This window comes from Eurosta solidaginis, chromosome 2 (assembly GCF_040869045.1).
Source record: "Eurosta solidaginis isolate ZX-2024a chromosome 2, ASM4086904v1, whole genome shotgun sequence".
NCBI classification, from domain to species: domain Eukaryota; kingdom Metazoa; phylum Arthropoda; class Insecta; order Diptera; family Tephritidae; genus Eurosta; species Eurosta solidaginis.
Window position 1 is genome coordinate 5,710,928 of NC_090320.1, and position 22,678 is coordinate 5,733,605.

General features: G+C 36.9%; 3 protein-coding genes across 5 annotated transcripts in view; 2 read left to right on the forward strand and 1 right to left on the reverse strand.

Moving 5' to 3' along the window:
- The window catches only part of DIP-epsilon (Dpr-interacting protein epsilon), a 585,790-nt gene that overhangs the window by 407,566 nt on the left and 155,546 nt on the right, over positions 1 to 22,678 (reverse strand). The gene's annotated exons all lie outside the window — the stretch shown is intronic.
- On the forward strand, positions 1,635 to 3,941 carry LOC137239046 (thioester-containing protein 1 allele S1-like). Its single transcript, XM_067763970.1, has 6 exons — positions 1,635 to 1,763; positions 1,856 to 1,973; positions 2,282 to 2,481; positions 2,540 to 3,079; positions 3,150 to 3,440; positions 3,511 to 3,941. The coding sequence occupies exons 1-6, from the start codon at positions 1,635 to 1,637 to the stop codon at positions 3,763 to 3,765; spliced, it is 1,533 nt and encodes a 510-aa protein (XP_067620071.1). The 3' UTR covers positions 3,766 to 3,941.
- Positions 12,726 to 22,481, forward strand: LOC137239167 (thioester-containing protein 1 allele R1-like). Its single transcript, XM_067764163.1, has 13 exons — positions 12,726 to 12,941; positions 14,193 to 14,598; positions 14,663 to 14,916; positions 17,102 to 17,842; positions 17,902 to 18,166; positions 18,236 to 18,524; positions 18,599 to 18,764; positions 18,824 to 19,002; positions 19,796 to 20,334; positions 20,399 to 20,755; positions 20,816 to 21,352; positions 21,742 to 22,032; positions 22,105 to 22,481. Exons 1-13 carry the CDS (start codon positions 12,874 to 12,876, stop codon positions 22,360 to 22,362), a joined length of 4,350 nt encoding a protein of 1,449 aa, XP_067620264.1. The 5' UTR covers positions 12,726 to 12,873; the 3' UTR covers positions 22,363 to 22,481.

Genomic DNA, 22,678 nt, shown 5'->3' on the forward strand with positions numbered 1-22,678 from the left:
TAGTGTACTGATATACATGAAAGTGTTGTGTTTCTGTGGTAAATAGGAAAATGCCGAACAAACGAAAATGCGTCATAGGATGTGGGGACGGGCAGCATTTCTTTAAGTTTCCCAATTGGGAGAAGGATCAAGAGAGGTAAGTTGAAGTAAAAATTAATTTTAAAAGCAGAAGTTGTGAATTTCCGGCAAAAATAATCAGTTAAAGCAGTTTTAATAATAATAACATTTAATATTACTTTATTGCATGCATGGTGTTGCTAGATCTAAAGTAGACAGAGTACCGAGTACATTTTTATTGCATCTTGTATAGAAACTAATTTCAAATTAGTATTTTAAATAATATGTGCGTTTATTTCTTTGCGTCGAGTATATTAGTCAATTGAATATACTAAAATTGCAATTAATGTATATTATATGAAGATATTCGGTTCCTAAGTATTTTTATGAAATATCTCGTACCTACTAAGTAGAAATTTTGTATTTTTAGTCCTCATCTTTTTCTCAATTGAGTGTAGGAAATATTAGAAATTTCAAAAAGATGAATCTAAATTTGGTGTTTTGAAACCCAGTACTTGAGAGGTTTCATATTGTATTTTGCATGAAGATAAGGTTAAATAAGTAGTATTCAGTGTTACTGCATGTCTATTTCATGCCATTGGTTTTAAGTCAGTGCAGTAGCAAATCGAAAAATAAGATTCGGCATAATAAAAATAAGTAATTCCTTTTAACAGTGCGACAACAAAATTTATTAAAATAAAAAAATAATAATGCCGTTAGGTTTGCTAACAATATTATTAGGGTATTCTCTCTCTAAAAACCATAGAGTGAGATTAAAAAAAAAAAGAGAGATTATTGCCCTTATATTTAGTAATTATTAGAGAGATTATTGCCCTTATATTTATTAAAAATCGGATAAGTTTTAAGTCTCGCCCTATAAATTGGTCCGATATTGTTCACTTTTATGGTAAAGACTCCCAGAACCCTATTCGTTGTGCCCCAAAACTGACGGATGCCACATTAATCCCAACAATTTTCAGAAGATGAGCGTTAAGCTAGCTGGCCAGGTTTTCAGCGACACAGTTGCTTCTGGCATGTTTTCCATGTATAGCTCCGGTAGTTTGGCTTCCCCCTCTAAAAGCTATTTCAACACCGCGGAATATCTTTTATTTATAAATAAATTATTTGATATTTTCAACAGTAGAAATTGTGATGCTATTTTGCCTTGGAAAAAAGTTTTCTCGGCCAGCCCCGAACAAATTGAATTTTTGCGTGAAGCTGTAGGTCTCTTAAAAACCATCAAAGTTTTAGATGAAAATGGGACGGACATAACCAATAAGTTTAGGTATATCAAGGGTTGGATAATAAATATTAGTAGCTTGCTCCGACTGTGGCGATTTTTATCACAATCAGGTTTCACTTATCTGCAGACTAGACGTCTTTGTCAAGACAGCTTGGAAAATTATTTTGGGCAAATAAGAAGAGGAGGTGGCAGAAGTGTTCGGATAACACCTTATATGTTTTGCAATTTATTTAAAAAGTATTGGGGTTTGCGATACACAAATGTAGTCATTCGTGGTAACTGTGAGCCCGTTTCTCAACATGAAACTTTTTCTCCTGAACAGCTCAATAATATAATGCAAAGTGTGTGCAATGACAATATAGTTCAGGATTTGTCATGGCAGGAGTTTCAAGGTCTTCCCCGACCAGAGCATGCATTTCACAGTTTAAGAGTTCAAGAGTACTCTGATATAGAAGATTTGGAAGTAGAGTTCCTTAAATCAAATGCCCTTGCCTACTTCTGCGGCTATCTCTATTTGAAAATTTTCAAAACGCATACGTGCTCCAACCCTTACAGTTTTTAGATGAAAATGACGCTTCATATGATTTATTTTTCATTCAGCAAAGGCAAATCGATAGATGTAATTTAGTTAAGCCACCGCAAGAATTCATGGACTACATTAAAGAGCTAGAAAGTATGTTTCTTAGGGAATTTGATTCGGTTTGCCACAGAATTGGTGTAGGCCAACTTTTATTTGATAAAATGAAACATGTTCGACCCTATCTCTGCTGTGTAAATTGTAAAAGCGACATAGTTCTAGGTTTATTTGTTCGGATTAGAATTTTCTTCCATCTCAAATTTTTTAATAGAGATCTAAGCAACCCAGATTTTAAAAACAAAATATTGTGTGTTTCGCACTTGTAGATTTTTTTTCGGCAAATAGTATCAAAATTGTTTTTCCAAGATTCGATTTAAAATTTCCGACAACTATTATCCTTTTAGCTTATATTGTGCGCTCACTTAACCAAGCTAAGCCGCATATGAAAATCGATGAAAAAGTATTGGAGGAGGGTTTGAAGTACTTGGCCAGTCAACAAGCTGATAACGGCAGTTTTCTAGAGAGTAATAATTTTTACTTTGGCGCATACAGAAAGCCGCTAGCACTCACGGCAAGCGTGTTGCTAACTTTCGTAGAAGCGGAGGTAAATAAATAATTTCTAGTTCGCGAGAAACTCGTTTGTTAAAACTTCTTTAAAACAGGAACTCGCCAAAGCTTACGCGGCACAAATCGAAAAAGGTTTTAAGTATATTTTGAATAACTTGGACAAGGAGCCCGATCTGCATGTCAAGGCTATTACAGCTTATGCGCTCAATAAAGCAGACAATTCCGCGGGCTTGGTACAACTGAAGGAAATCAATGCGCTTGCTAAGACTGAAGATGAACGTAAATGGTGGACAAACAAAAAAGAAAAAACGGACAAACTTTGGTGGCGTTGGGGTCATAGTAATGATGTGGAGATCACATCTTATGTTTTGCTTACGCAATTCGAGAGTGGCAAAGCAACTGTAAATGATGTGTTACCAGTTATCAAATGGATGGTAGCACAGCGTAACAGTTATGGTGGATTTGCATCAACACAAGACACCGTACTGGGTCTGCGTGCATTAATAAAGTTTGTGGAATTCACTGGCTATGAAGCGGCTGAAATGGATTTGGATGTTACAGGAAAAGGAGATAGAGAGAAAAGAGAGACCATACATTTAACGGAAGATAACTCCTTGTTAACGCAAAATGTAGAGGTAAGTGTAAGGAATATGTGTGATGCTAACTAATTAAAAAAAATATATGTATATTTATTTTTTTTTACAGTTGCCACAGAAAACACAAACCGTAGATTTGAACGCTAAAGGCAAGGGCGCTGCGCTCGTGCAAATCGCCTATCAATACAATATCTATGAGAAAGAGAAGCAGCCAGCCTTCAAGATCGAAATAGCGGTTAATAAAGAAGCGCCATCCTTCAAATTGGAGATGGATATTTGCGTACAGTATATTGGAGAGGCTGAAGCTTCTAATATGGCTTTACTCGAGATCTCACTACCTTCTGGTTATGTAGCGGATGAGGAGAGTTTTAAAGAAATCGAGACAGCGAAGCGCGTGAGGGTAGGTCTTTTTGTTTGAAGAAACTTGATACGATTTAAGGCTGAACGCAAAATTTTTGTTACTCTTACAGCAAGTTGAAACCAAGCACGCCGACACACAAATCGTCGTCTATTTCGAGAGCCTAAGCAAGAATGATGTTGTCTGCATACCAGTTGAAGCTTTGAAACAACATGCAGTTGCTGAGCAGAAACCAAGCTCAATTGCATTATATGACTACTATGATACAACACAAAAGGTTACCGAATATTATACGATCTCCTCAAAGTTATGTGATATCTGCGAAGAAGATGAGGCATGTAAAAAGGCGTGTGCTACCTCAGCGTAATTGTGATCACTTTGACTTAATTGAAACTTTCTGACACTTTTGTAAATATATTTTTCACAAAATGTATGCACACTTTCTTGTTTTTCTTTTATATTTGCTTATACATCAATACTTTCAAAACATTTGGATAAAAATAATAATAATAATTTTTGTTCTTATGGAACCAAAAAGCTTAACTCTGTAGCGAACTAATGCATTAAGAGATGGTACCGGCTCTAATTCAAATAAGTACCCTGTGCTCGACTAAGAAGACTGGAAAATTTGTTTATTATCTTTTCAATCTTACTAAACTCACTGGGGTTTTCAGCGACTTATCCTTTAGACAGTATATTCCAGAATAATTTTCCTTTTACACTCACATAAATTTACGGACTGGCATAAATATCCAAAAAAGACGTCGCAAACACACACAATACTGCTCACAACACTACTGAACTGCCAGATGGTATAGCTATGCTCAGAGAGAAGCTTTGAGCTTAATATTGCAGTAAAGTGCTTAAAAATCACACTTTAGTATACTACGATGTTTCGTGCTTCCTAACATCTGGACAATATTCGTCAACATTGCGAGCGACGCACACAACCGATGTTACTGCGCCAAATGCTCAGCCATAGATTAGATTGATACGAATCTTTTGTTTACGCTCTCATATTTTCGCTCTCACGAGGGATTTATCTTCTAGTTGTTGCTGGCAACAATCACAGATAAATCCCTCTGAGCAGCTGAAATGCAAAAAATTGTCAAAAATTTTGGATTTTGTGATATTGATTTAATTGATGATCCTTCGAGGTTTTTGCAATATAATTAATTAAATACCGAATTATATCAGGTAATTATAGTAATTTTGCGTTAAATAAAGTGTAGTGTACTGATATACATGAAAGTGTTGTGTTTCTGTGGTAAATAGGAAAATGCCGAACAAACGAAAATGCGTCATAGGATGTGGGGACGGGCAGCATTTCTTTAAGTTTCCCAATTGGGAGAAGGATCAAGAGAGGTAAGTTGAAGTAAAAATTAATTTTAAAAGCAGAAGTTGTGAATTTCCGGCAAAAATAATCAGTTAAAGCAGTTTTAATAATAATAACATTTAATATTACTTTATTGCATGCATGGTGTTGCTAGATCTAAAGTAGACAGAGTACCGAGTACATTTTTATTGCATCTTGTATAGAAACTAATTTCAAATTAGTATTTTAAATAATATGTGCGTTTATTTCTTTGCGTCGAGTATATTAGTCAATTGAATATACTAAAATTGCAATTAATGTATATTATATGAAGATATTCGGTTCCTAAGTATTTTTATGAAATATCTCGTACCTACTAAGTAGAAATTTTGTATTTTTAGTCCTCATCTTTTTCTCAATTGAGTGTAGGAAATATTAGAAATTTCAAAAAGATGAATCTAAATTTGGTGTTTTGAAACCCAGTACTTGAGAGGTTTCATATTGTATTTTGCATGAAGATAAGGTTAAATAAGTAGTATTCAGTGTTACTGCATGTCTATTTCATGCCATTGGTTTTAAGTCAGTGCAGTAGCAAATCGAAAAATAAGATTCGGCATAATAAAAATAAGTAATTCCTTTTAACAGTGCGACAACAAAATTTATTAAAATAAAAAAATAATAATGCCGTTAGGTTTGCTAACAATATTATTAGGGTATTCTCTCTCTAAAAACCATAGAGTGAGATTAAAAAAAAAAAGAGAGATTATTGCCCTTATATTTAGTAATTATTAGAGAGATTATTGCCCTTATATTTATTAAAAATCGGATAAGTTTTAAGTCTCGCCCTATAAATTGGTCCGATATTGTTCACTTTTATGGTAAAGACTCCCAGAACCCTATTCGTTGTGCCCCAAAACTGACGGATGCCACATTAATCCCAACAATTTTCAGAAGATGAGCGTTAAGCTAGCTGGCCAGGTTTTCAGCGACACAGTTGCTTCTGGCATGTTTTCCATGTATAGCTCCGGTAGTTTGGCTTCCCCCTCTAAAAGCTATTTCAACACCGCGGAATATCTTTTATTTATAAATAAATTATTTGATATTTTCAACAGTAGAAATTGTGATGCTATTTTGCCTTGGAAAAAAGTTTTCTCGGCCAGCCCCGAACAAATTGAATTTTTGCGTGAAGCTGTAGGTCTCTTAAAAACCATCAAAGTTTTAGATGAAAATGGGACGGACATAACCAATAAGTTTAGGTATATCAAGGGTTGGATAATAAATATTAGTAGCTTGCTCCGACTGTGGCGATTTTTATCACAATCAGGTTTCACTTATCTGCAGACTAGACGTCTTTGTCAAGACAGCTTGGAAAATTATTTTGGGCAAATAAGAAGAGGAGGTGGCAGAAGTGTTCGGATAACACCTTATATGTTTTGCAATTTATTTAAAAAGTATTGGGGTTTGCGATACACAAATGTAGTCATTCGTGGTAACTGTGAGCCCGTTTCTCAACATGAAACTTTTTCTCCTGAACAGCTCAATAATATAATGCAAAGTGTGTGCAATGACAATATAGTTCAGGATTTGTCATGGCAGGAGTTTCAAGGTCTTCCCCGACCAGAGCATGCATTTCACAGTTTAAGAGTTCAAGAGTACTCTGATATAGAAGATTTGGAAGTAGAGTTCCTTAAATCAAATGCCCTTGCCTACTTCTGCGGCTATCTCTATTTGAAAATTTTCAAAACGCATACGTGCTCCAACCCTTACAGTTTTTAGATGAAAATGACGCTTCATATGATTTATTTTTCATTCAGCAAAGGCAAATCGATAGATGTAATTTAGTTAAGCCACCGCAAGAATTCATGGACTACATTAAAGAGCTAGAAAGTATGTTTCTTAGGGAATTTGATTCGGTTTGCCACAGAATTGGTGTAGGCCAACTTTTATTTGATAAAATGAAACATGTTCGACCCTATCTCTGCTGTGTAAATTGTAAAAGCGACATAGTTCTAGGTTTATTTGTTCGGATTAGAATTTTCTTCCATCTCAAATTTTTTAATAGAGATCTAAGCAACCCAGATTTTAAAAACAAAATATTGTGTGTTTCGCACTTGTAGATTTTTTTTCGGCAAATAGTATCAAAATTGTTTTTCCAAGATTCGATTTAAAATTTCCGACAACTATTATCCTTTTAGCTTTCAGTAGTTTACAGTTTTTGTTTAAGCACTCGGGTCAGATTTGGCAAAAATTTTTGTAAATATGTAAATAAAACTTATACTTTTAAGCTATTTCATGTGAATGAATTCTGTGATATTTTATGTTGTTTATTTAAATTTTATTTTATTTATTATAATTCATTGAATTGTTTTTATTTTATAACTTGATTTTATTTTTATTTGCATTATTTTGTATAATTTTATGTTCGCTTTTTTATGATTTTTGTACAAATTTACGTATATGGGTGATATAGGCCTACTGGGGAACCGAGCACCCAAAACTAACTTCGGTAACGCGCCATATGCATACCTCCGGGGTGGTGTGGAAAGTGCAAAGTAAAGCTTTATTTAATTTTTTTGTGTTGATTTGAATGATTTTTGCTTTCAAAACATCATTTTAAATATATTGGCATTATCTTTTTTGATATATTAAATTTTCTGTTTGGTTTGTTACTATAATTCTAATAAATCTTTATATTTTTCTTATATTTATCTATTTATTTACTTTTCTAATTACATTATTCAAAACTAAGGCATACAAATATCCGTTGAATTCTATAAGGAACTACAAAATCCCAAAAATTCGAGGTATCGCCATAAAGGTGGACCAGGGGTGACTCTAGACTTTGTTTGTACGATATGGGTATCAAATGAAAGGTGTTAATGAGTATTTTTAAAAGGGAGTGGGCCTTCGTTCTATAGGTGTTCGCCTTTTCGAGATATCGCCATAAAGGTGGACCAGGGGTGACTTTAGAATATGTTTGTACGATATGGGTATCAAATGAAAGGTTTTAATGAGTATTTTAAAAGGGCGTGGGACTTAGTTCTATAGGTGGACGCCTTTTCGAGATATCGCCATAAAGGTGGACCAGGGGTGACTCTAGAATAAGTTTGTACGATATGGGTATCAAATTAAAGGTATTAATGAGAGTTTTAAAAGTGAGTGGTGGTAGTTGTATATGTGAAGGCATTTTCCAGATATCGACCAAAATGTGGATCAGGGTGACCCAGAACATCATCTGTTGGATACCGCTAATTTATTTATATATGTAGTACCTGCCAAGATTTTAAGGGTTTTTTATTTCGCCCTGCAGAACTTTTTTAATTTTCTTCTACTTAATATGGTAGGTGTCACAACCATTTTATACAGTTTTTTCTAAAGTTATATTTCGCGTCAATAAAACAATCCAATTACCTTACCATGTTTCATCCCTTTTTTCGTATTTGGTATAGAATTATGGCATTTTTTTCATTTTTCGTAATTTTCGATATCGAAAAAGTGGGCGTGGTCATAGTCGGATTTCGTTCATTTTTCATACCAAGATAAAGTGAGTTCAAGTAAGCACGTGAACTAAGTTCATTAAAGATATACCGATTTTTGCTCAAGTTATCGTGTTAACGGCCATGCGGAAGGACAGACGGACGACTGTGTATAAAAACTGGGCGTGGCATCAACCGATTTCGCCCATTTTCATAGAAAACAGTTAACGTTATAAAATCTATGCCCCTACCAAATTTCAAAAGGATTGGTTAGTTTTTGTTCGAATTATGGCGTTAAAAGTATCATAGACAAATTAAATGAAAAAGGGCGGAGCCACGCCCATTTTGAAATTTTCTTTTATTTTTGTATTTTGTTGCACCATATCATTACTGGAGTTGAATGTTGACATAATTTACTTATATACTGTAAAGATATTAAATTTTTTGTTAAAATTTTACTTTAAAAAAAATTTTTTTTTAAAAGTAGGCGTGGTCCTTCTCCGATTTTGCTAATTTTTATTGAGCGTACATATAGTAATAGCAGTAACGTTCCTGCCAAAGTTCATCATGATATCTTCAACGACTGCCAAATTACAGCTTGCAAAACTTCTAAATTACCTTCTTTTAAAAGTGGGCGGTGCCACGCCCATTGTCCAAAATTTTACTAATTTTCTATTCTGCGTCATAAGTCCAACTCATCCACCAAGTTTAGTCGCTTTATCTGTCTTTTGTAATGAATTATCGCACTTTTTCTGTTTTTCGAAATTTTCGATATCGAAAAAGTGGGCGTGGTTATAGTCCGATATCGTTCATTTTAAATAGCGATCTGAGATGAGTGCTCAGGAATCTACGTACCAAATTTCATCAAGATACCTCAAAATTTACTCAAGTTATCGTGTTAACGGACGGACGGACGGACGGACATGGCTCAATCAAATTTTTTTTCGATCCTGATTATTTTGATATATGGAAGTCTATATCTATCTCGATTCCTTTATATATGTACAACCAACCGTTATCCAATCAAACTTAATATACTCTGTGAGCTCTGCTCAACTGAGTATAAAAAGTTGATGGTTCCATATGCATGCATGCATTCAAACAGGTCGATGGCAACATTTTTTTCGTTGCCACTACGGGCATAAATTTCGCTCAAATGTCTGTACGTACTAGAGGTTTACGCCGATCACTTTATCGGGGGTGGCGGCGTAGGCTCTATTATAAACCGGCGGCGGCGGAGTGGGTGGCGCGCCGGCGTACGCCGGTGTTCTTTCTTTAAAAAGCTTGATTTTTCTATTAAAAAAAAAATTATATTTAGGAAAGGTTTTTATACTCAGTTGAGCAGAGCTCACAGAGTATATTAACTTTGATTGGATAACGGTTGGTTGTACAGGTATAAAGGAATCGAGATAGATATAGACTTCCATATATCAAAATCATCAGTATCGAACAAAAATTTGATTGAGCCATGTCCGTCCGTCCGTCCGTTAACACAATAACTCGAGTAAATTTTGAGGTATCTTGACGAAATTTGGTATGTAGGTTCCTGGGCACTCATCTCAAAACGCTATTTAAAATGAACGATATCGAACTATAACCACGCCCACTTTTTCGATATCGAAAATTTCGAAAAATCGAAAAAGGAGGTCTAGGATACATTTAATGCCATAAGTCGAACAAATATTTACCAATCCTTGTGAAATTTGGTAGGCGCTTAGATTCTAGGACGATAACTGTTTTCTGTGAAATAGGTTGAAGCCACGCCCAGTTTTTATACACAGTAGATCGTCTGTCCTTCCGCTCGGCCGTTAACACGATAACTTGAGCAAAAATCGATATATCTTTACTAAACTCAGTTCACATAATTATCTGAATACACTTTGTATTGGTATAAAAAATGGCCGAAATGCGACTATGACCACGCCCACTTTTTCGATTTCGAAAATTACGAAAAATGAAAAAATGCCATAATTCTATACCAAATACGAAAAAAGGGATGAAACATGGTAATTGCATTGGCTTATTGACGCAAAATATAACTTAAGAAAAAAACTTTGTAAAATGGGTGTGACAACTACCATATTAAGTAGAAGAAAATGAAAAAGTTCTGCAGGGCTAAATCGAAAGCCATTGGAATCATGGTAGGAATACTGTTCGTGGTATTACATATATAAATAAATTAGCGGTACCCGACAGATGATGTTCTGGGTCACCCTGGTCCACATTTTGGTCGAAATCTCGAAAACGCCTTCACATATACAACTACCGCAACTCCCTTTTACAATTCTTATTAATACCTTTAATTTGATATTGTACAAACACATTATAGAGTCACCCCTGGTCCACCTTTATGGCGATATATCGAAAAGGCGTCCACCTATAGAACTAAGGCCCGCTCCCTTTTAAAATACTCATTATCACCTTTCGTTTGATACTCATTATGTACAAACGCATTTTAGAGTCAACCCTGGTCCACCTTTATAACGATATCCCGAAAAGGCGTCCACCTATAGAACTAAGGCCCACTCCCTTTTAAAATACTCATTAACACCTTTCATTTGATACCCATATCGTAAACAAATTCTAAAGTTACCGCTGGTCCACCTTTATGGCGATATCTCGAAAAGGCGTGCACCTATATAACTAAGGCCCACTCCCTTTTAATATACTAATTAACACCTTTCATTTGATACCCATATCGTACAAACAAATTCTAGAGTCACCCCTGGTCCACCTTTAACACCTTTCGTTTGACACCCATATTGTACAAACGCATTCTAGAGTCACCCCTGGTCCACCTTTATAACGATATCCCGAAAAGGCGTCCATCTATAGAGCTAAGGCCCACTCCCTTTTAAAATACTCATTAACACCTTTCATTTGATACCCATGTCGTACAAACAAATTCTAGAGTCACCCCTGGTCCATCTTTATGGCAATATCTCGAAGAGGCGTCCACCTATAGAACTAAGGCCCACTCCCTTTTAAAATACTCATTAACACCTTTCATTTGATACCCATATCGTACAAACAAATTCTAGAGTCACCCCTGGTCCACCTTTATGGCGATATCTCGAAAAGGCGTCCACCTATAGAACTGAGGCCAACGCCCTTTTAAAAAACTCACTAACACCTTTCTTTTGATACCCATATCGTACAAACAAATTCTTGAGTCACCCCTGGTCCACCTTTATGGCGATATCTCGAAAAGGCGTCCACCTATAGAACTAAGGCCCATGCCCTTTTAAAATATTCATTAACACCTTTCATTTGATACACATACCGTACAAACAACACATTCCAGGGTTACCCTAGGTTCATTTTCCTACATGGTGATTTTCCCTTATTTTGTCTCCATAGCCCTCAACTGAGTATGTAATGTTCGGTTACACCCGAACTTAGCCTTCCTTACTTGTTTTTGTATGTATTTAAGGAAATCAACGTTTTGGCCATTACGAAAAGATGCGGGGTTTTTGCCTCAAAATCTCGGCGATCGTTCAAAAATTTTCAGCAGTAGCTCCTTGCGGAGGGATTATCCCTCTTACAGTTACTCCAGAGAGGCTTCGAACCTAACCGCGGTCTTTGGAATTGGTACTGCTGCGTCTGCTGAAAGGAAATAGAGATACATAAAATGGTCACACTTTTGTCTGTATATCTAGAGCAAAGCGTAGTTTCACTTGGGGTTAACTCCTAATAATCGTCGCGAACACAATTTCTTTAAATCATTTGTGGTTCCTTGGCGTCACGCACAAAGGCACTCTACGGTTGCTATTAATGGTTTATTAATACACATGACTCCCGTGGCACAGGGAGCATACAGTTTTTTCGCGCAACGATTCCCGATGATTAAGAGCTACAATTCCCGATGTGAGAACAGTAGCAATCCCGACCACCAGTCTCTACCACGCCTCCTGACCCTCACACCATATGCCAGCACATAAGCTATAGCACTGCCACTTCGAACTCATATCTTCGTCGGCGTCACTTTCCTAGAAGCTCTAGGTGTAGCTCCGAAGACTTTCCAAGGGATGGTTTTGTCGCGCTATGCTGTCGAGCTACACCAGAAAAACACCTTGAAATATTACAGATAGTGACTATTCGGCCATGGATCTCGAAATCATAAGCAGTCGAAGCGGATGTCATTTGCGTAACTCATGGGTGAAAATCGTATAATCCTCAGTCCATCTACATAATTAAAATTTTACAAGGACCCTGTTCATTATATGCATCATAATTGCACACGCACTCACAGCTGGCATGAGTCCGCTGAATTATTCAACCTAACCAGTTTCATATCTTTTATCAATGAATTCCTTATCACAATATAAGAAGAGAGCGCACATTTTAACTCAGAACAAGAGAAGTACGTGCGTACATACTTATGTGGCATTAAGCCGGTTTGACTTGAGTTGAAATCAAGAACTCATTTACCTACTCAAAACTAAGTTCCTTGCAGAGCGGATCACTCGCTTTTTCAACTGAGCATGTGGTCAGCTTTCTTTAGCGCTTTCTTATTCAAGTTCAGTCGCAGCTGAGCTGTGTTTTGGTGCGTGTGTTGTTACGCATTTAGCAGCTTGCCGGGTTGTAATTATTGTGCGGCTTACTTTAGGAGGCAGAAAGTGTTTTGTTAAGCGTACCGGTTTTTATATGCTTTTGTAGTTTTGCGTTAACTTTTTTTTACATAATGTGGAATTTATTGAAATTGCTATTCATAACCTACTTTTCAGCGGTATTGGCAGTGAATGCAAATGGGTATGTTGGACTTATTTATTTAAATATTGATGGCACTTCAACTAAAAGAAGACTTTGGGATTTCAACGCTTAAAAGATTATACAATCAAAAAATTTATATTTAGTAGTCAGTGCACTACTACGTCATGGTGGGGTGGTAGCGTGCTCCACCTAACATACCGGAGACCCTAAATCAAATCATCACTTCCCGGGACGAGCAACATTTTAGAAACAAGTTTTTTTTTCAATTAGAAAAAGTTTTTCCAATCGGGGTCGCCCCTTGGAAGTGATTTGGAAAATACCCCGAGTGTATTTCTGCATTGAAAAGCATTTCAGTCAAAACTCATCTGCATTGCGGATGCCGTTCGGAGTCGGCGTAAAACATGGAGGTTTTGTCCCGCCAATTGGTAGGAAACATTAAATGTAGCACGACGCAAAGTAGAAGACAAGGTCGGCCTAAAATCTGATATATTTTTCTTAATGTTTACAAACATAGTACGTACATCATTTTTGGATCCAGTTGCAGTTTCTTTTTTTTTTTAGGATTTAAAATCGGACTTTTTGATCCAGATTTTGATTGTCTGTCCCATTAAAATCGATTCAAATTTCCACTTAAGTTTCGGTTGTTGCTATTTCCAGTGTCAGTTGTGATTTGAGTCACAATTGTGGTTCCTGGCCCGCCCTTGCTTTAAGTTCTGATGCGGCACGGGTTTCGCTTTCGGGCTCGGTTTAAGTTCTAGTTTAGCTTCAGGTTTCGCTTTGTTTCCATTGTATTGTTCTGGAATAAGTTATTCTCAAATGCTCATTCTTTTTTACTCATTATTTCCATAAATTTACTGCAAATATTTCATATCTCGTTGCACATTTTCGTTTCCTACTGGGTGTGTTCATATAAATAAAATAAAATAATATCAGTCATTGCACAAGTGCAGGTTATCTATCGAATACGAATATGTAAAGAAACATACATACAACACTTTTATTTCTTGAATGCATTGACCTGCGTTTGTTCTAAAAACAAACATGAATACCATGACCAATTACTGTGATGTTGATGTTTTAATTTTTCTGATATCGTTCATTTCCTTTTGCTGATTTGATGTCTGATTGTGTTCTTATCAACACAACTATGTACAATTTCATTACACCATAATTTACAATAATATTAAGATTTACAGATGCATTCTGTATTACTCTGTACCGTGAACGAATTTGTTATCATCCATTTCTCATACTCTTACTCTACATTTACTTCTACAAACTTCCTCTCAGCCGCTATACCGTCATTGCTCCTGGCACTATACACACCAATAGCAAATATAATGTTGCTGTCGCTCTGCATCAAGCCATGGAACCGGCTTCATTAAAAATCAGTATTACGGGTCCACAGTTTAATACCGCAAAATTAGTGGAACTAAAGCCACATGAAGTGAAAAATCTTATCTTCGATATACCCGAGCTACACGATGGCGATTTCAACATAACTGCTGAAGGTGTCGCTGGCATCGCATTCAAAAATACAACCAAACTCAATCACAATGTTTTCAAGACGCATACAAAAATTCAGACTGATAAAGGAAAGTATAAACCAGGCGATATTGTGAACTTTCGAGTGCTATTCTTGAATGAAAATCTGAAACCAAGTGGACGAACGCCAGATGCGGTTATATGGTTTGAGGTAAGAATGTTTGGTAAAAATGAAAGCCACTTGCTTTGTTAAATTGTTCTGTCTAATCTTTTAGGATGGAAAACGCAATCGTATTAAGGAGTACAAAAACTTCACAGTCACCAAGGGCGTTTACACGGGAAAGTTTAAAATTTCAGAATATCCCATCTTAGGTAGATGGCGTCTGGCGATAGAAAACGGTGGTTTGCGCAAAACTGTTGTGAACTTTGATGTGGAGAAATATGTTTTGCCAAAATACCATGTCAGCGTTGATGCGACATCGCAAGTGTCCGTTAAAGATGGTGATATGCAGGTGGTGGTTAGAGCGAAGTATGTACAAGGAAAAGATTTCTATAGCCTTTATTATATGAAAAAAGTACCTTATTACCGAGTTTAGAAATTTATGAAATCTTTGAAAGTAGCTGCGAATAGTATGATCTTAGGAATTAATTTCGCACTTCATCCCATCCGACCTATTAGCTGCAAACTTGTAACAGTTTTTTTATAATAATAAGGCACTCAAAGCAAAGTTTCTTAGTTTTCATTGTTAATCTTAAGGTTCGAAATTCTTTCAAATCTGATTTTGCAGTAAACGCAATATATGTATGATATATTTTAGATATTCCCTGCCCAATTCTATTGAAGTGAGAGCTTAGATGACGGACTTCGACAATTTATTTTAAAAATTTCTTTAACTGCCTTTTGAAAACCGCCTTAAATTAAGATATTTTTTAAGAAGATTCCAAAAGCCTGCATTCCTTGGAATTGAAGGGTTTGTGAGACCAATCCAAGTATCTACATAAATTATTCAAGGGGAGATCCGCTTAAAAATTTTAATACATAGGTACCCCAATTCAAGTGGTGAGACTTTTGTGACAGAAGAAGAGTATCCAGTCGGGCTATCACCTAGTTTACGTGAACTTGTTTTGACCAAAAAATGATCAAAACTAGCAAGAAACCTGGTTGCTGGCCAAACAAATAAATATGCCACATTATCATTCAGTTCGAAGTTATTTGTAATAGAGTGGGAAAGTATAAGTGCACCCGGAATTTTATTTACTGCGAAAGATTTCAATAAATCACAGCGATATCCTCGGAAAAATTATAGTAGCTGTGATAGTTCTAAGAATGCCAATCATAAACCCGCTTGCATTCCAGTATGATCTTACTATGTATTAGTACATATCGCAGCAAACTATCAGGTCGGTAAGCAAACGCTTTCTTTCGCAGCATAGTTGAACATCTATCGGTAGATAGAAATATAAACTGTGTGTTTATTGATTGATCTCGCAGCTTACTCTGCTGGAGCTGGTTTTGGGTCTGTAATTGTTATTATTGGTGAACTTTATCAGCCCAATTCTAAACCGAAATTCCGTGCGAGTTTTTTCCCTTCTCCCATTCCTCGTATTCTAAATAAAAATTCCTTGTGAGTTTTTTCACTTCTCCCTTTCCTCCTATTCTGAACAATGTTCGAAAAATCGGTTATGGGAGAAAAGTAGGTATTATGAATATGAGGCAGAGGGAGATTTCTCTGCCATTTCATAGAAGTTTTTTCACTTGTTAAATTAAAGGGAATGCATCAAAATAGTTAAAAGAAATTGGTTCTTTTAAGAAAGAACACTTTTTGTACAAATTTGTGCTAAAATATGTATTTACACTCTACCACAATATTCTCACTGTTAATATAACAACAACTACAACTACAATATTCTTTATTTTAAGTCGAAAAGTATATCATAAGCAGCGGTAGAGCTCTTGGTATACATATTTGATGCAGCCATCCAGAAATCGCGCAAGGATTTTTTAATAAGGCTTAAATAGATTTTGGCACATGACGAAGGACGAATTCAACTCAACTTGGCCGCCAGAAAAATGCTTTGCTGAATGAAAGCAGGCAACTCTGGCAGATTTGTGTTATGCGGCCGTCTTCTTCTTATGTCCCGCTGTTGATGTGGCACCAATTCATTACTCATTTCAGTGAATACCACATGAAATGCAATAAATACTGTGCATTGTTTATATTTTATTTCTTAATTTCCAACAAATTTGCAACAATAATTAAATTTTTCAATTTTGTAAACAAAATAAGAAATGTGCAACGAAATTTCAATTGAAAAAACAGCTGACTTCGAAAATTCGAAATTCCTATTCCCCAATTATTGTTCTCCCTTGGAGATCAGAATTTGAGGAATTTTTCCGCGGGAATAAAAAAATCCGCGAGAACAAAATTCCGCGAGAATATTTGGAATTGGTCTGTATGTGTCATATATATAAAATTTGTTCGAGAGTAAATTTCTCGTGAGATTCTGGAACAAAACCGTTTTCTCGAGTTTTGAAATTCTGACTTGTGCTGTAGAAGAAATCGTAACATATAGATTGGGTGGGCTTTCTTCCCTTAGTGGCCGCCATGAGAAGTCTTGATTCAGAAGACTTTGGTAGTGAGTGTTAGGAATCCAGGACTTTGCTTAACTTCGCCAATTTCGATTTACCTTTCTCATATTTATCTATACTCCAGCTACACCTATGGCAAACCGGTTAACGCCAAAGTCACCATGATCGTAGGCATGGACACCTTTTATTATTTCAACAATAATGATAAATCCAAATCGGCACCGGCACAAATAATAAGAACAGCGAATATGATAAATGGTAAAGCCAAGTTCGATTTCAGCGTCAAACAATACAAAGACAACTTCTTAGACTTCCGCACCGCTCCGCTAGATATAACGGCAACAGTGGAAGAGAATTTCACAGGTGTCAAAATTAACGGCACCACGCGTTCAACACTGCATAAAGATCGTTATCTTATTACATGCACAAATTATTTGATGTGCAATAATTTTAAAGCCGACGAAGAAGTTGAAATGGCTTTGCGGGTACTCTTCGTTGATGGCACAGCACTGAAAGATATTGAAGAGCCAGTACGCATACGCTTTACCGAAACCATTGACAAAATTTATCAAAATGATGAAATATTGGCCGAGCCTAAAATTGAGCAAAAAGTGGTGGAATTCGAGAGTAAATTGAATGCTAATAGCACAGCAATTTTCAAAGTGAATTTGCCGAATTTGGAAGAGTTCAAAGGTTATGCGCATTTCTTTCGCTTACAAGCATACTTTCGGGATGAAATACACAACTTGACTAATTCGTACCAAAAGCGGCCAACCAAAATAACAGACAAGGCAAATATAGAGCAACCGGAGATAGGAAAAACCTATTTCAATGCACAAGTGGAGTATCCCAAAGGACGTTATGCGTGAGTAATCGTAATTGAGTGAGTTGTATGAATTTTAAAAAAAATTTTCACATTTACAGCTTTAATACGAACGAACAAATTATTGTGACTATGAACTCGAGCGCGCCGCTCAGTTATTTTGATTACAACATTATAGGGCGAGGCAATATTTTGATAAGCGAACGTGTTTTTGTGCCCAATAACGCTTTGACTTACGATTTATGTTTGACACCAACTTTTATGTGGATGCCTTATGCGCGCTTTTATGCTTACTACGTAGATGATTTGGGTGAATTTCATTATGCTGAGACGATTTTCCAAATTAAAGTTGAGTTGGAGAATAAGGTTTGTAACTAAATGAGCTCCTTGTTCATTAGTTTTTCAGTAAAGTGTTTTTTTTTTTTGGTTTTTTAGCTGGAAATCTCAGCGCCAGCGCAAGTGAAACCTGGCGCAGATGTCCCTCTACGCATAAAAACTACACCGCACTCATTTGTTGGTCTGCTTGCTGTCGATCAGAGTGTTTTTCTTCTAGGGCGCAACAATGATATCACTACAAATGATTTCAGTTGGCGTTTGAGCTCCTACACAACTTATGCTCCTTGGCAGGGTGGCTATTCACGCTATCCCGGTGGCCAAAGCGGTGTTGTGACCTTAACGAATGCGCACTACTTCTACAATTATACACCACCATACGCATCGACAGGTGATTGTAATATTCCGAAAAAAGAAAATGGCTTCCAAATATGTTGCTCTCTTAACCTCTTTTAAACTATCTAGTTGACAATCGTTTCGAGGATCTGACAGCTCTACGTGCACCAGGTGGCGCTGTATCGTTAGCAGCTCGCCCTGTTTCGGGTGTGCCTGTTAAAACTGCAGTGCATAGCGGTGAAGTGGCAGCGCGTTCTGACTTTTCCGAGACGTGGATTTTTGCTGATATCGTGGAGTAAGTTGTGGATTGCTTTAAGTTTGCGATTTTATTGTATACATCTTGTCTTCAATTAGCACGCAAGCACCTGAATTTAATTGGACTCAGAAAATTCCTGATACCATTACATCTTGGACAATATCTGGTTTCGCGCTACATGAAGAGCGAGGGCTTGGTGTGACCACACAAACAACAAACATTATAACATTTAAGCCATTTTTCATATCAACCAGGTTACCGTATTCTGTTAAAAGAGGTGGGTAAAGTTTTCAAACTTGCCAATGGCTAAAAGCTCTCCCTCCCTCAGATAGGATTTAAATTCATACCAGCTGTTTATTTTACACTGTGCCGTCAATCGGGCGTTCAAATTACAGTGCCGCTTGGTTGAATTATTAAGTCATTGGTCTTCATATTTACATTTTTAAATTATGCCTGAAGATGGCCTTTCTTTCAGGAGATCAAATCGTCTTGAGTTATAATGTGTCGCCTCACTAGTATATGCTTTCTGCCTTTTAGGCAGGCTATAGTTTCTAGAGAACAGCAACACTTCCCAACTACCAATTGCTTCTCTGCGCCAGTTCTGCCAGTATCCATAAGGCTGATTCCATGTCAGATCGGCTCTTGTCGAACTAAACGTGGATGTTTGGGGCTCCGTGCTCGGCTTCTGTACAGTTGGGCTCAACTCAGCTGACACATTCTCTTGCCGTGTTAGTGTCGAAATCTTCCAGGCTAATTGTTGTTCCCAAGAGCTCGAAGGAATGGGGAGGGCATTCTAAAGTTGAAATATCTATTTAAGGGTTGAGAGGGCACTATGCAACCGATGTTCACATTCGGTACAGACCTATCTGTGTAAGTTATATGGAAGATGAAAAAATAGTATTATGCCAGTCAAATGTTCAGCTTCCTATAACTTTTAGAATGAAGCGCAAATGAAGGCTTTGGGGAGGTTTATCGATGTAGATTGTCCTTTACCGGATTTAGATCCGGTACGCATCGCAACAATTATAATGCTGACATTTTAAGTTCAAACCTTTTTTTGCTCTCTTCAGGCGAAGTCATCAATGTATCAGCTTTAGTTTTCAATTATCTCGACAAGGACTTAGATGTCGAAGTCACACTCGAAAATGCGAATGACGAGTATGAGTTCGTCGAAGTTTCGAATGAGATCATAAGTGAGCCTAAACGTGTGAAAATCGTGCGTGTTCCCGCGCAATCTTCAGAAGGTGTTGCATTTATGTTGCGTCCCAAAACGATTGGCAATATAATGCTAAAGTATACCGCAAACTCGGCACTTGCTGGCGATGCTGTGCACAAAGTGCTCAAAGTGATACCAGAAGGTGTGACGGCGTATGTGAATCGTGCATTCTTTGTTAATCTCAATGAAACGCAAGGCTTTCGGCAGAGTTTCGATTTAATTTTACCAGCCGATATTGTGTCCAACTCAGATCACATTGAAGTGTCGGTGATTGGAAATTTATTGGGTCCAATTTTTAATAATCTCGAACGTTTATTGCGTATGCCTATGGGTTGTGCCGAGCAAACTATGTCCAGCTTAATACCAAACTATTTGGTTTACAAATACTTAAAGGTACTATTTACATTACTTCTAAAGGCAAGTTTTTGAATAACTTCAGTTTTAATCTGTTGTACAGCGCATTAACAAGTTAACACCAGTTTTGGAAAGGCAAACTCTACAGCACTTGGAGACGGGATACCAACGCATGCTTGGTTTTCTTTTGGACGATGGCTCATTTGCTACATTCCGAGACAATGAAAAGCGTGTAAATGGTTCAGTATGGCTTACCGCATATGTCGCACGGTCTCTACACCAACTAAAGGACCTTTTAAAAGTGGACGATGCGATACTTTCGAAAAGTTTGCAATATCTTGCTAGTTGTCAAGCAGAAAATGGAAGTTTTATTGATCAAACTAATTTTACATTCGGTGCAGAGCGCCAAAAGGGTGTACCATTGACAGCGCAAGTTTTATTGGCTTTCTTAGGAACTAAGGTATGGGATTATTTGAAATACGAGATCAAAATTTATATAATTTTTTTTTTCAAACCCTAGAGCCCCTCCACCAAATATAAAGCAAACATTCACAAAGCCTTAGACTTCCTACTGGAGAACATCGAGTCGACTGACAGCATTTACGCCAAAGCTTTAGCTACTTATGCGCTACAGCGCGCCGAACATCCCTTAGCCGCTAAAGAACTTGATATACTGAGAGTAGCTGCCAAAACAGGTGAAGATCGCAAGTGGTGGTCAGCTGCTGAATATGGCCCGAGACATTGGTGGCGTTCTATACCAAATGGTGATGTGGAGATCACTTCTTATGCGCTTCTAAGCCTACTCGACCAGAATTTGGATAGCTTAGACAATTTGTTACCAATTATTAAATGGCTGATAGCTCAACGTAATAGCTACGGTGGTTTTATTTCCACTCAGGATACCGTTTTAGGATTGCAAGCATTGATTGAGTTCGCAGAAAAAGCGCAATATAAGCCTGCTTTAATGGACATTGAAGTGATAGCGAAGGGCAAAGCAGAGAAATCCGAGACTATAAAACTAACAGATGATAATGGCTTGATCTTGCAAAGTGTGGAGGTAAGACAAATTTCAATTAACGGGCGAGTAAGATGGTATTATTTTTGAGGTTATGAAGGCGACAGTTTGAAAATTAAGGACCAGATTATGCGCGACGCTGTGACACTTTGCGTCGCAATCACTGGCATTCACATTTATCACCATATAATATCAAGAATTTTACAAAGGCAATCAGGTTTACTATCAGTCACTGAGGTGAGGTGCTTCTCACGAGAAAGTATGGCTCATTGCGTTATACATAATATGCTCCTAGCTGCAAATAGTTTCGCCGTAAAGACGCTACAATGGGTCGGCAGCCCTAAGCGTCTCTGTCTACATTGGCTTTGAACTAAATTAAAAAATAGAATTTCAAATTGATTTAAATTCCTTTAATTCCTTTTCTTTCCCAGCTACCGCACAAGACATCATCAGTGGATATACATGCCAAAGGCAATGGAACTGCATTGGTACAAATTGCGTACCAATACAACGTAGTGGAAAAGGATGCTCAATCGAGTTTCAAAATCGAAACTGCTATCAAAAACGATACGCCACTCTTAAAACTGGAAATGCAAGTCTGCGTGCAATATGGCGGCGAGGGTGAGGCTTCAAATATGGCACTTTTGGAAATCGCATTACCCTCTGGCTATGTTGCCGATATAGACACCTTCCCACATATTACATCTCTTCCACTCGTTCGGGTAAATAATGCAACTTAGACGGGTTTATTGAAATGCATTGTTATAATAAAGTTCCTTTACATTTAATTACAGCAAGTTGAGAGCCAAAAATCTGACACTTTAATCGTCATCTATTTTGAGAGTCTGCCAAAAGCGGAGCGCCAATGTCTACCAATCGAAGCTTTGCGTCAGTATGCAGTCGCGCGCCAAAAACCCGCTACAATTATAGTCTATGATTATTATGATACACTGAAGAGGGCGACAACATTTTATGAAGTTGCATCGAAAATGTGCGATATTTGTGATGATGATGCGGAATGTGAGAAGGCATGTCAGCGAAAGGATTTGTGAACTGATTTTGAAATTGTACGCGAATTTTGTTCAGTATAATATAAATATAAGCAATTGATTTCGGTATGTGTGTATAAACAAAGGAGATTTTTAAACAATAAACAAGTTCTTACAAAAAAGGGGAGCTTTAATTAGACATTTCCTATTTCTGGATCTCCTATTTCTAGATATTCACAGAGTAGTATTGGCTAAAAGTTCAATATGAAAAAAAAAAAACTTCGCAGCTAATCAAATTATGTAATGGTTTCGTGGCGCTTAATGATTTAAAAGAGTGCCTTTGTAACACAGATATGTCAGTGGATAAGGAAATCGGAAA

Coding starts and splice junctions, on each gene's coding strand:
- LOC137239046 (XM_067763970.1), top strand. CDS start 1,635: ATGCAAAGTGTGTGCAATGACAATATAGTTCAGGATTTGTCATGGCAG. Junction 1,974..2,281: donor CTACATTAAAGAGCTAGAAA/GTATGTTTCTTA, acceptor TTATCCTTTTAG/CTTATATTGTGCGCTCACTT. Junction 3,441..3,510: donor AGACAGCGAAGCGCGTGAGG/GTAGGTCTTTTT, acceptor TTACTCTTACAG/CAAGTTGAAACCAAGCACGC.
- LOC137239167 (XM_067764163.1), top strand. CDS start 12,874: ATGTGGAATTTATTGAAATTGCTATTCATAACCTACTTTTCAGCGGTA. Junction 12,942..14,192: donor TTGGCAGTGAATGCAAATGG/GTATGTTGGACT, acceptor ACTTCCTCTCAG/CCGCTATACCGTCATTGCTC. Junction 21,353..21,741: donor TGATCTTGCAAAGTGTGGAG/GTAAGACAAATT, acceptor TTTCTTTCCCAG/CTACCGCACAAGACATCATC.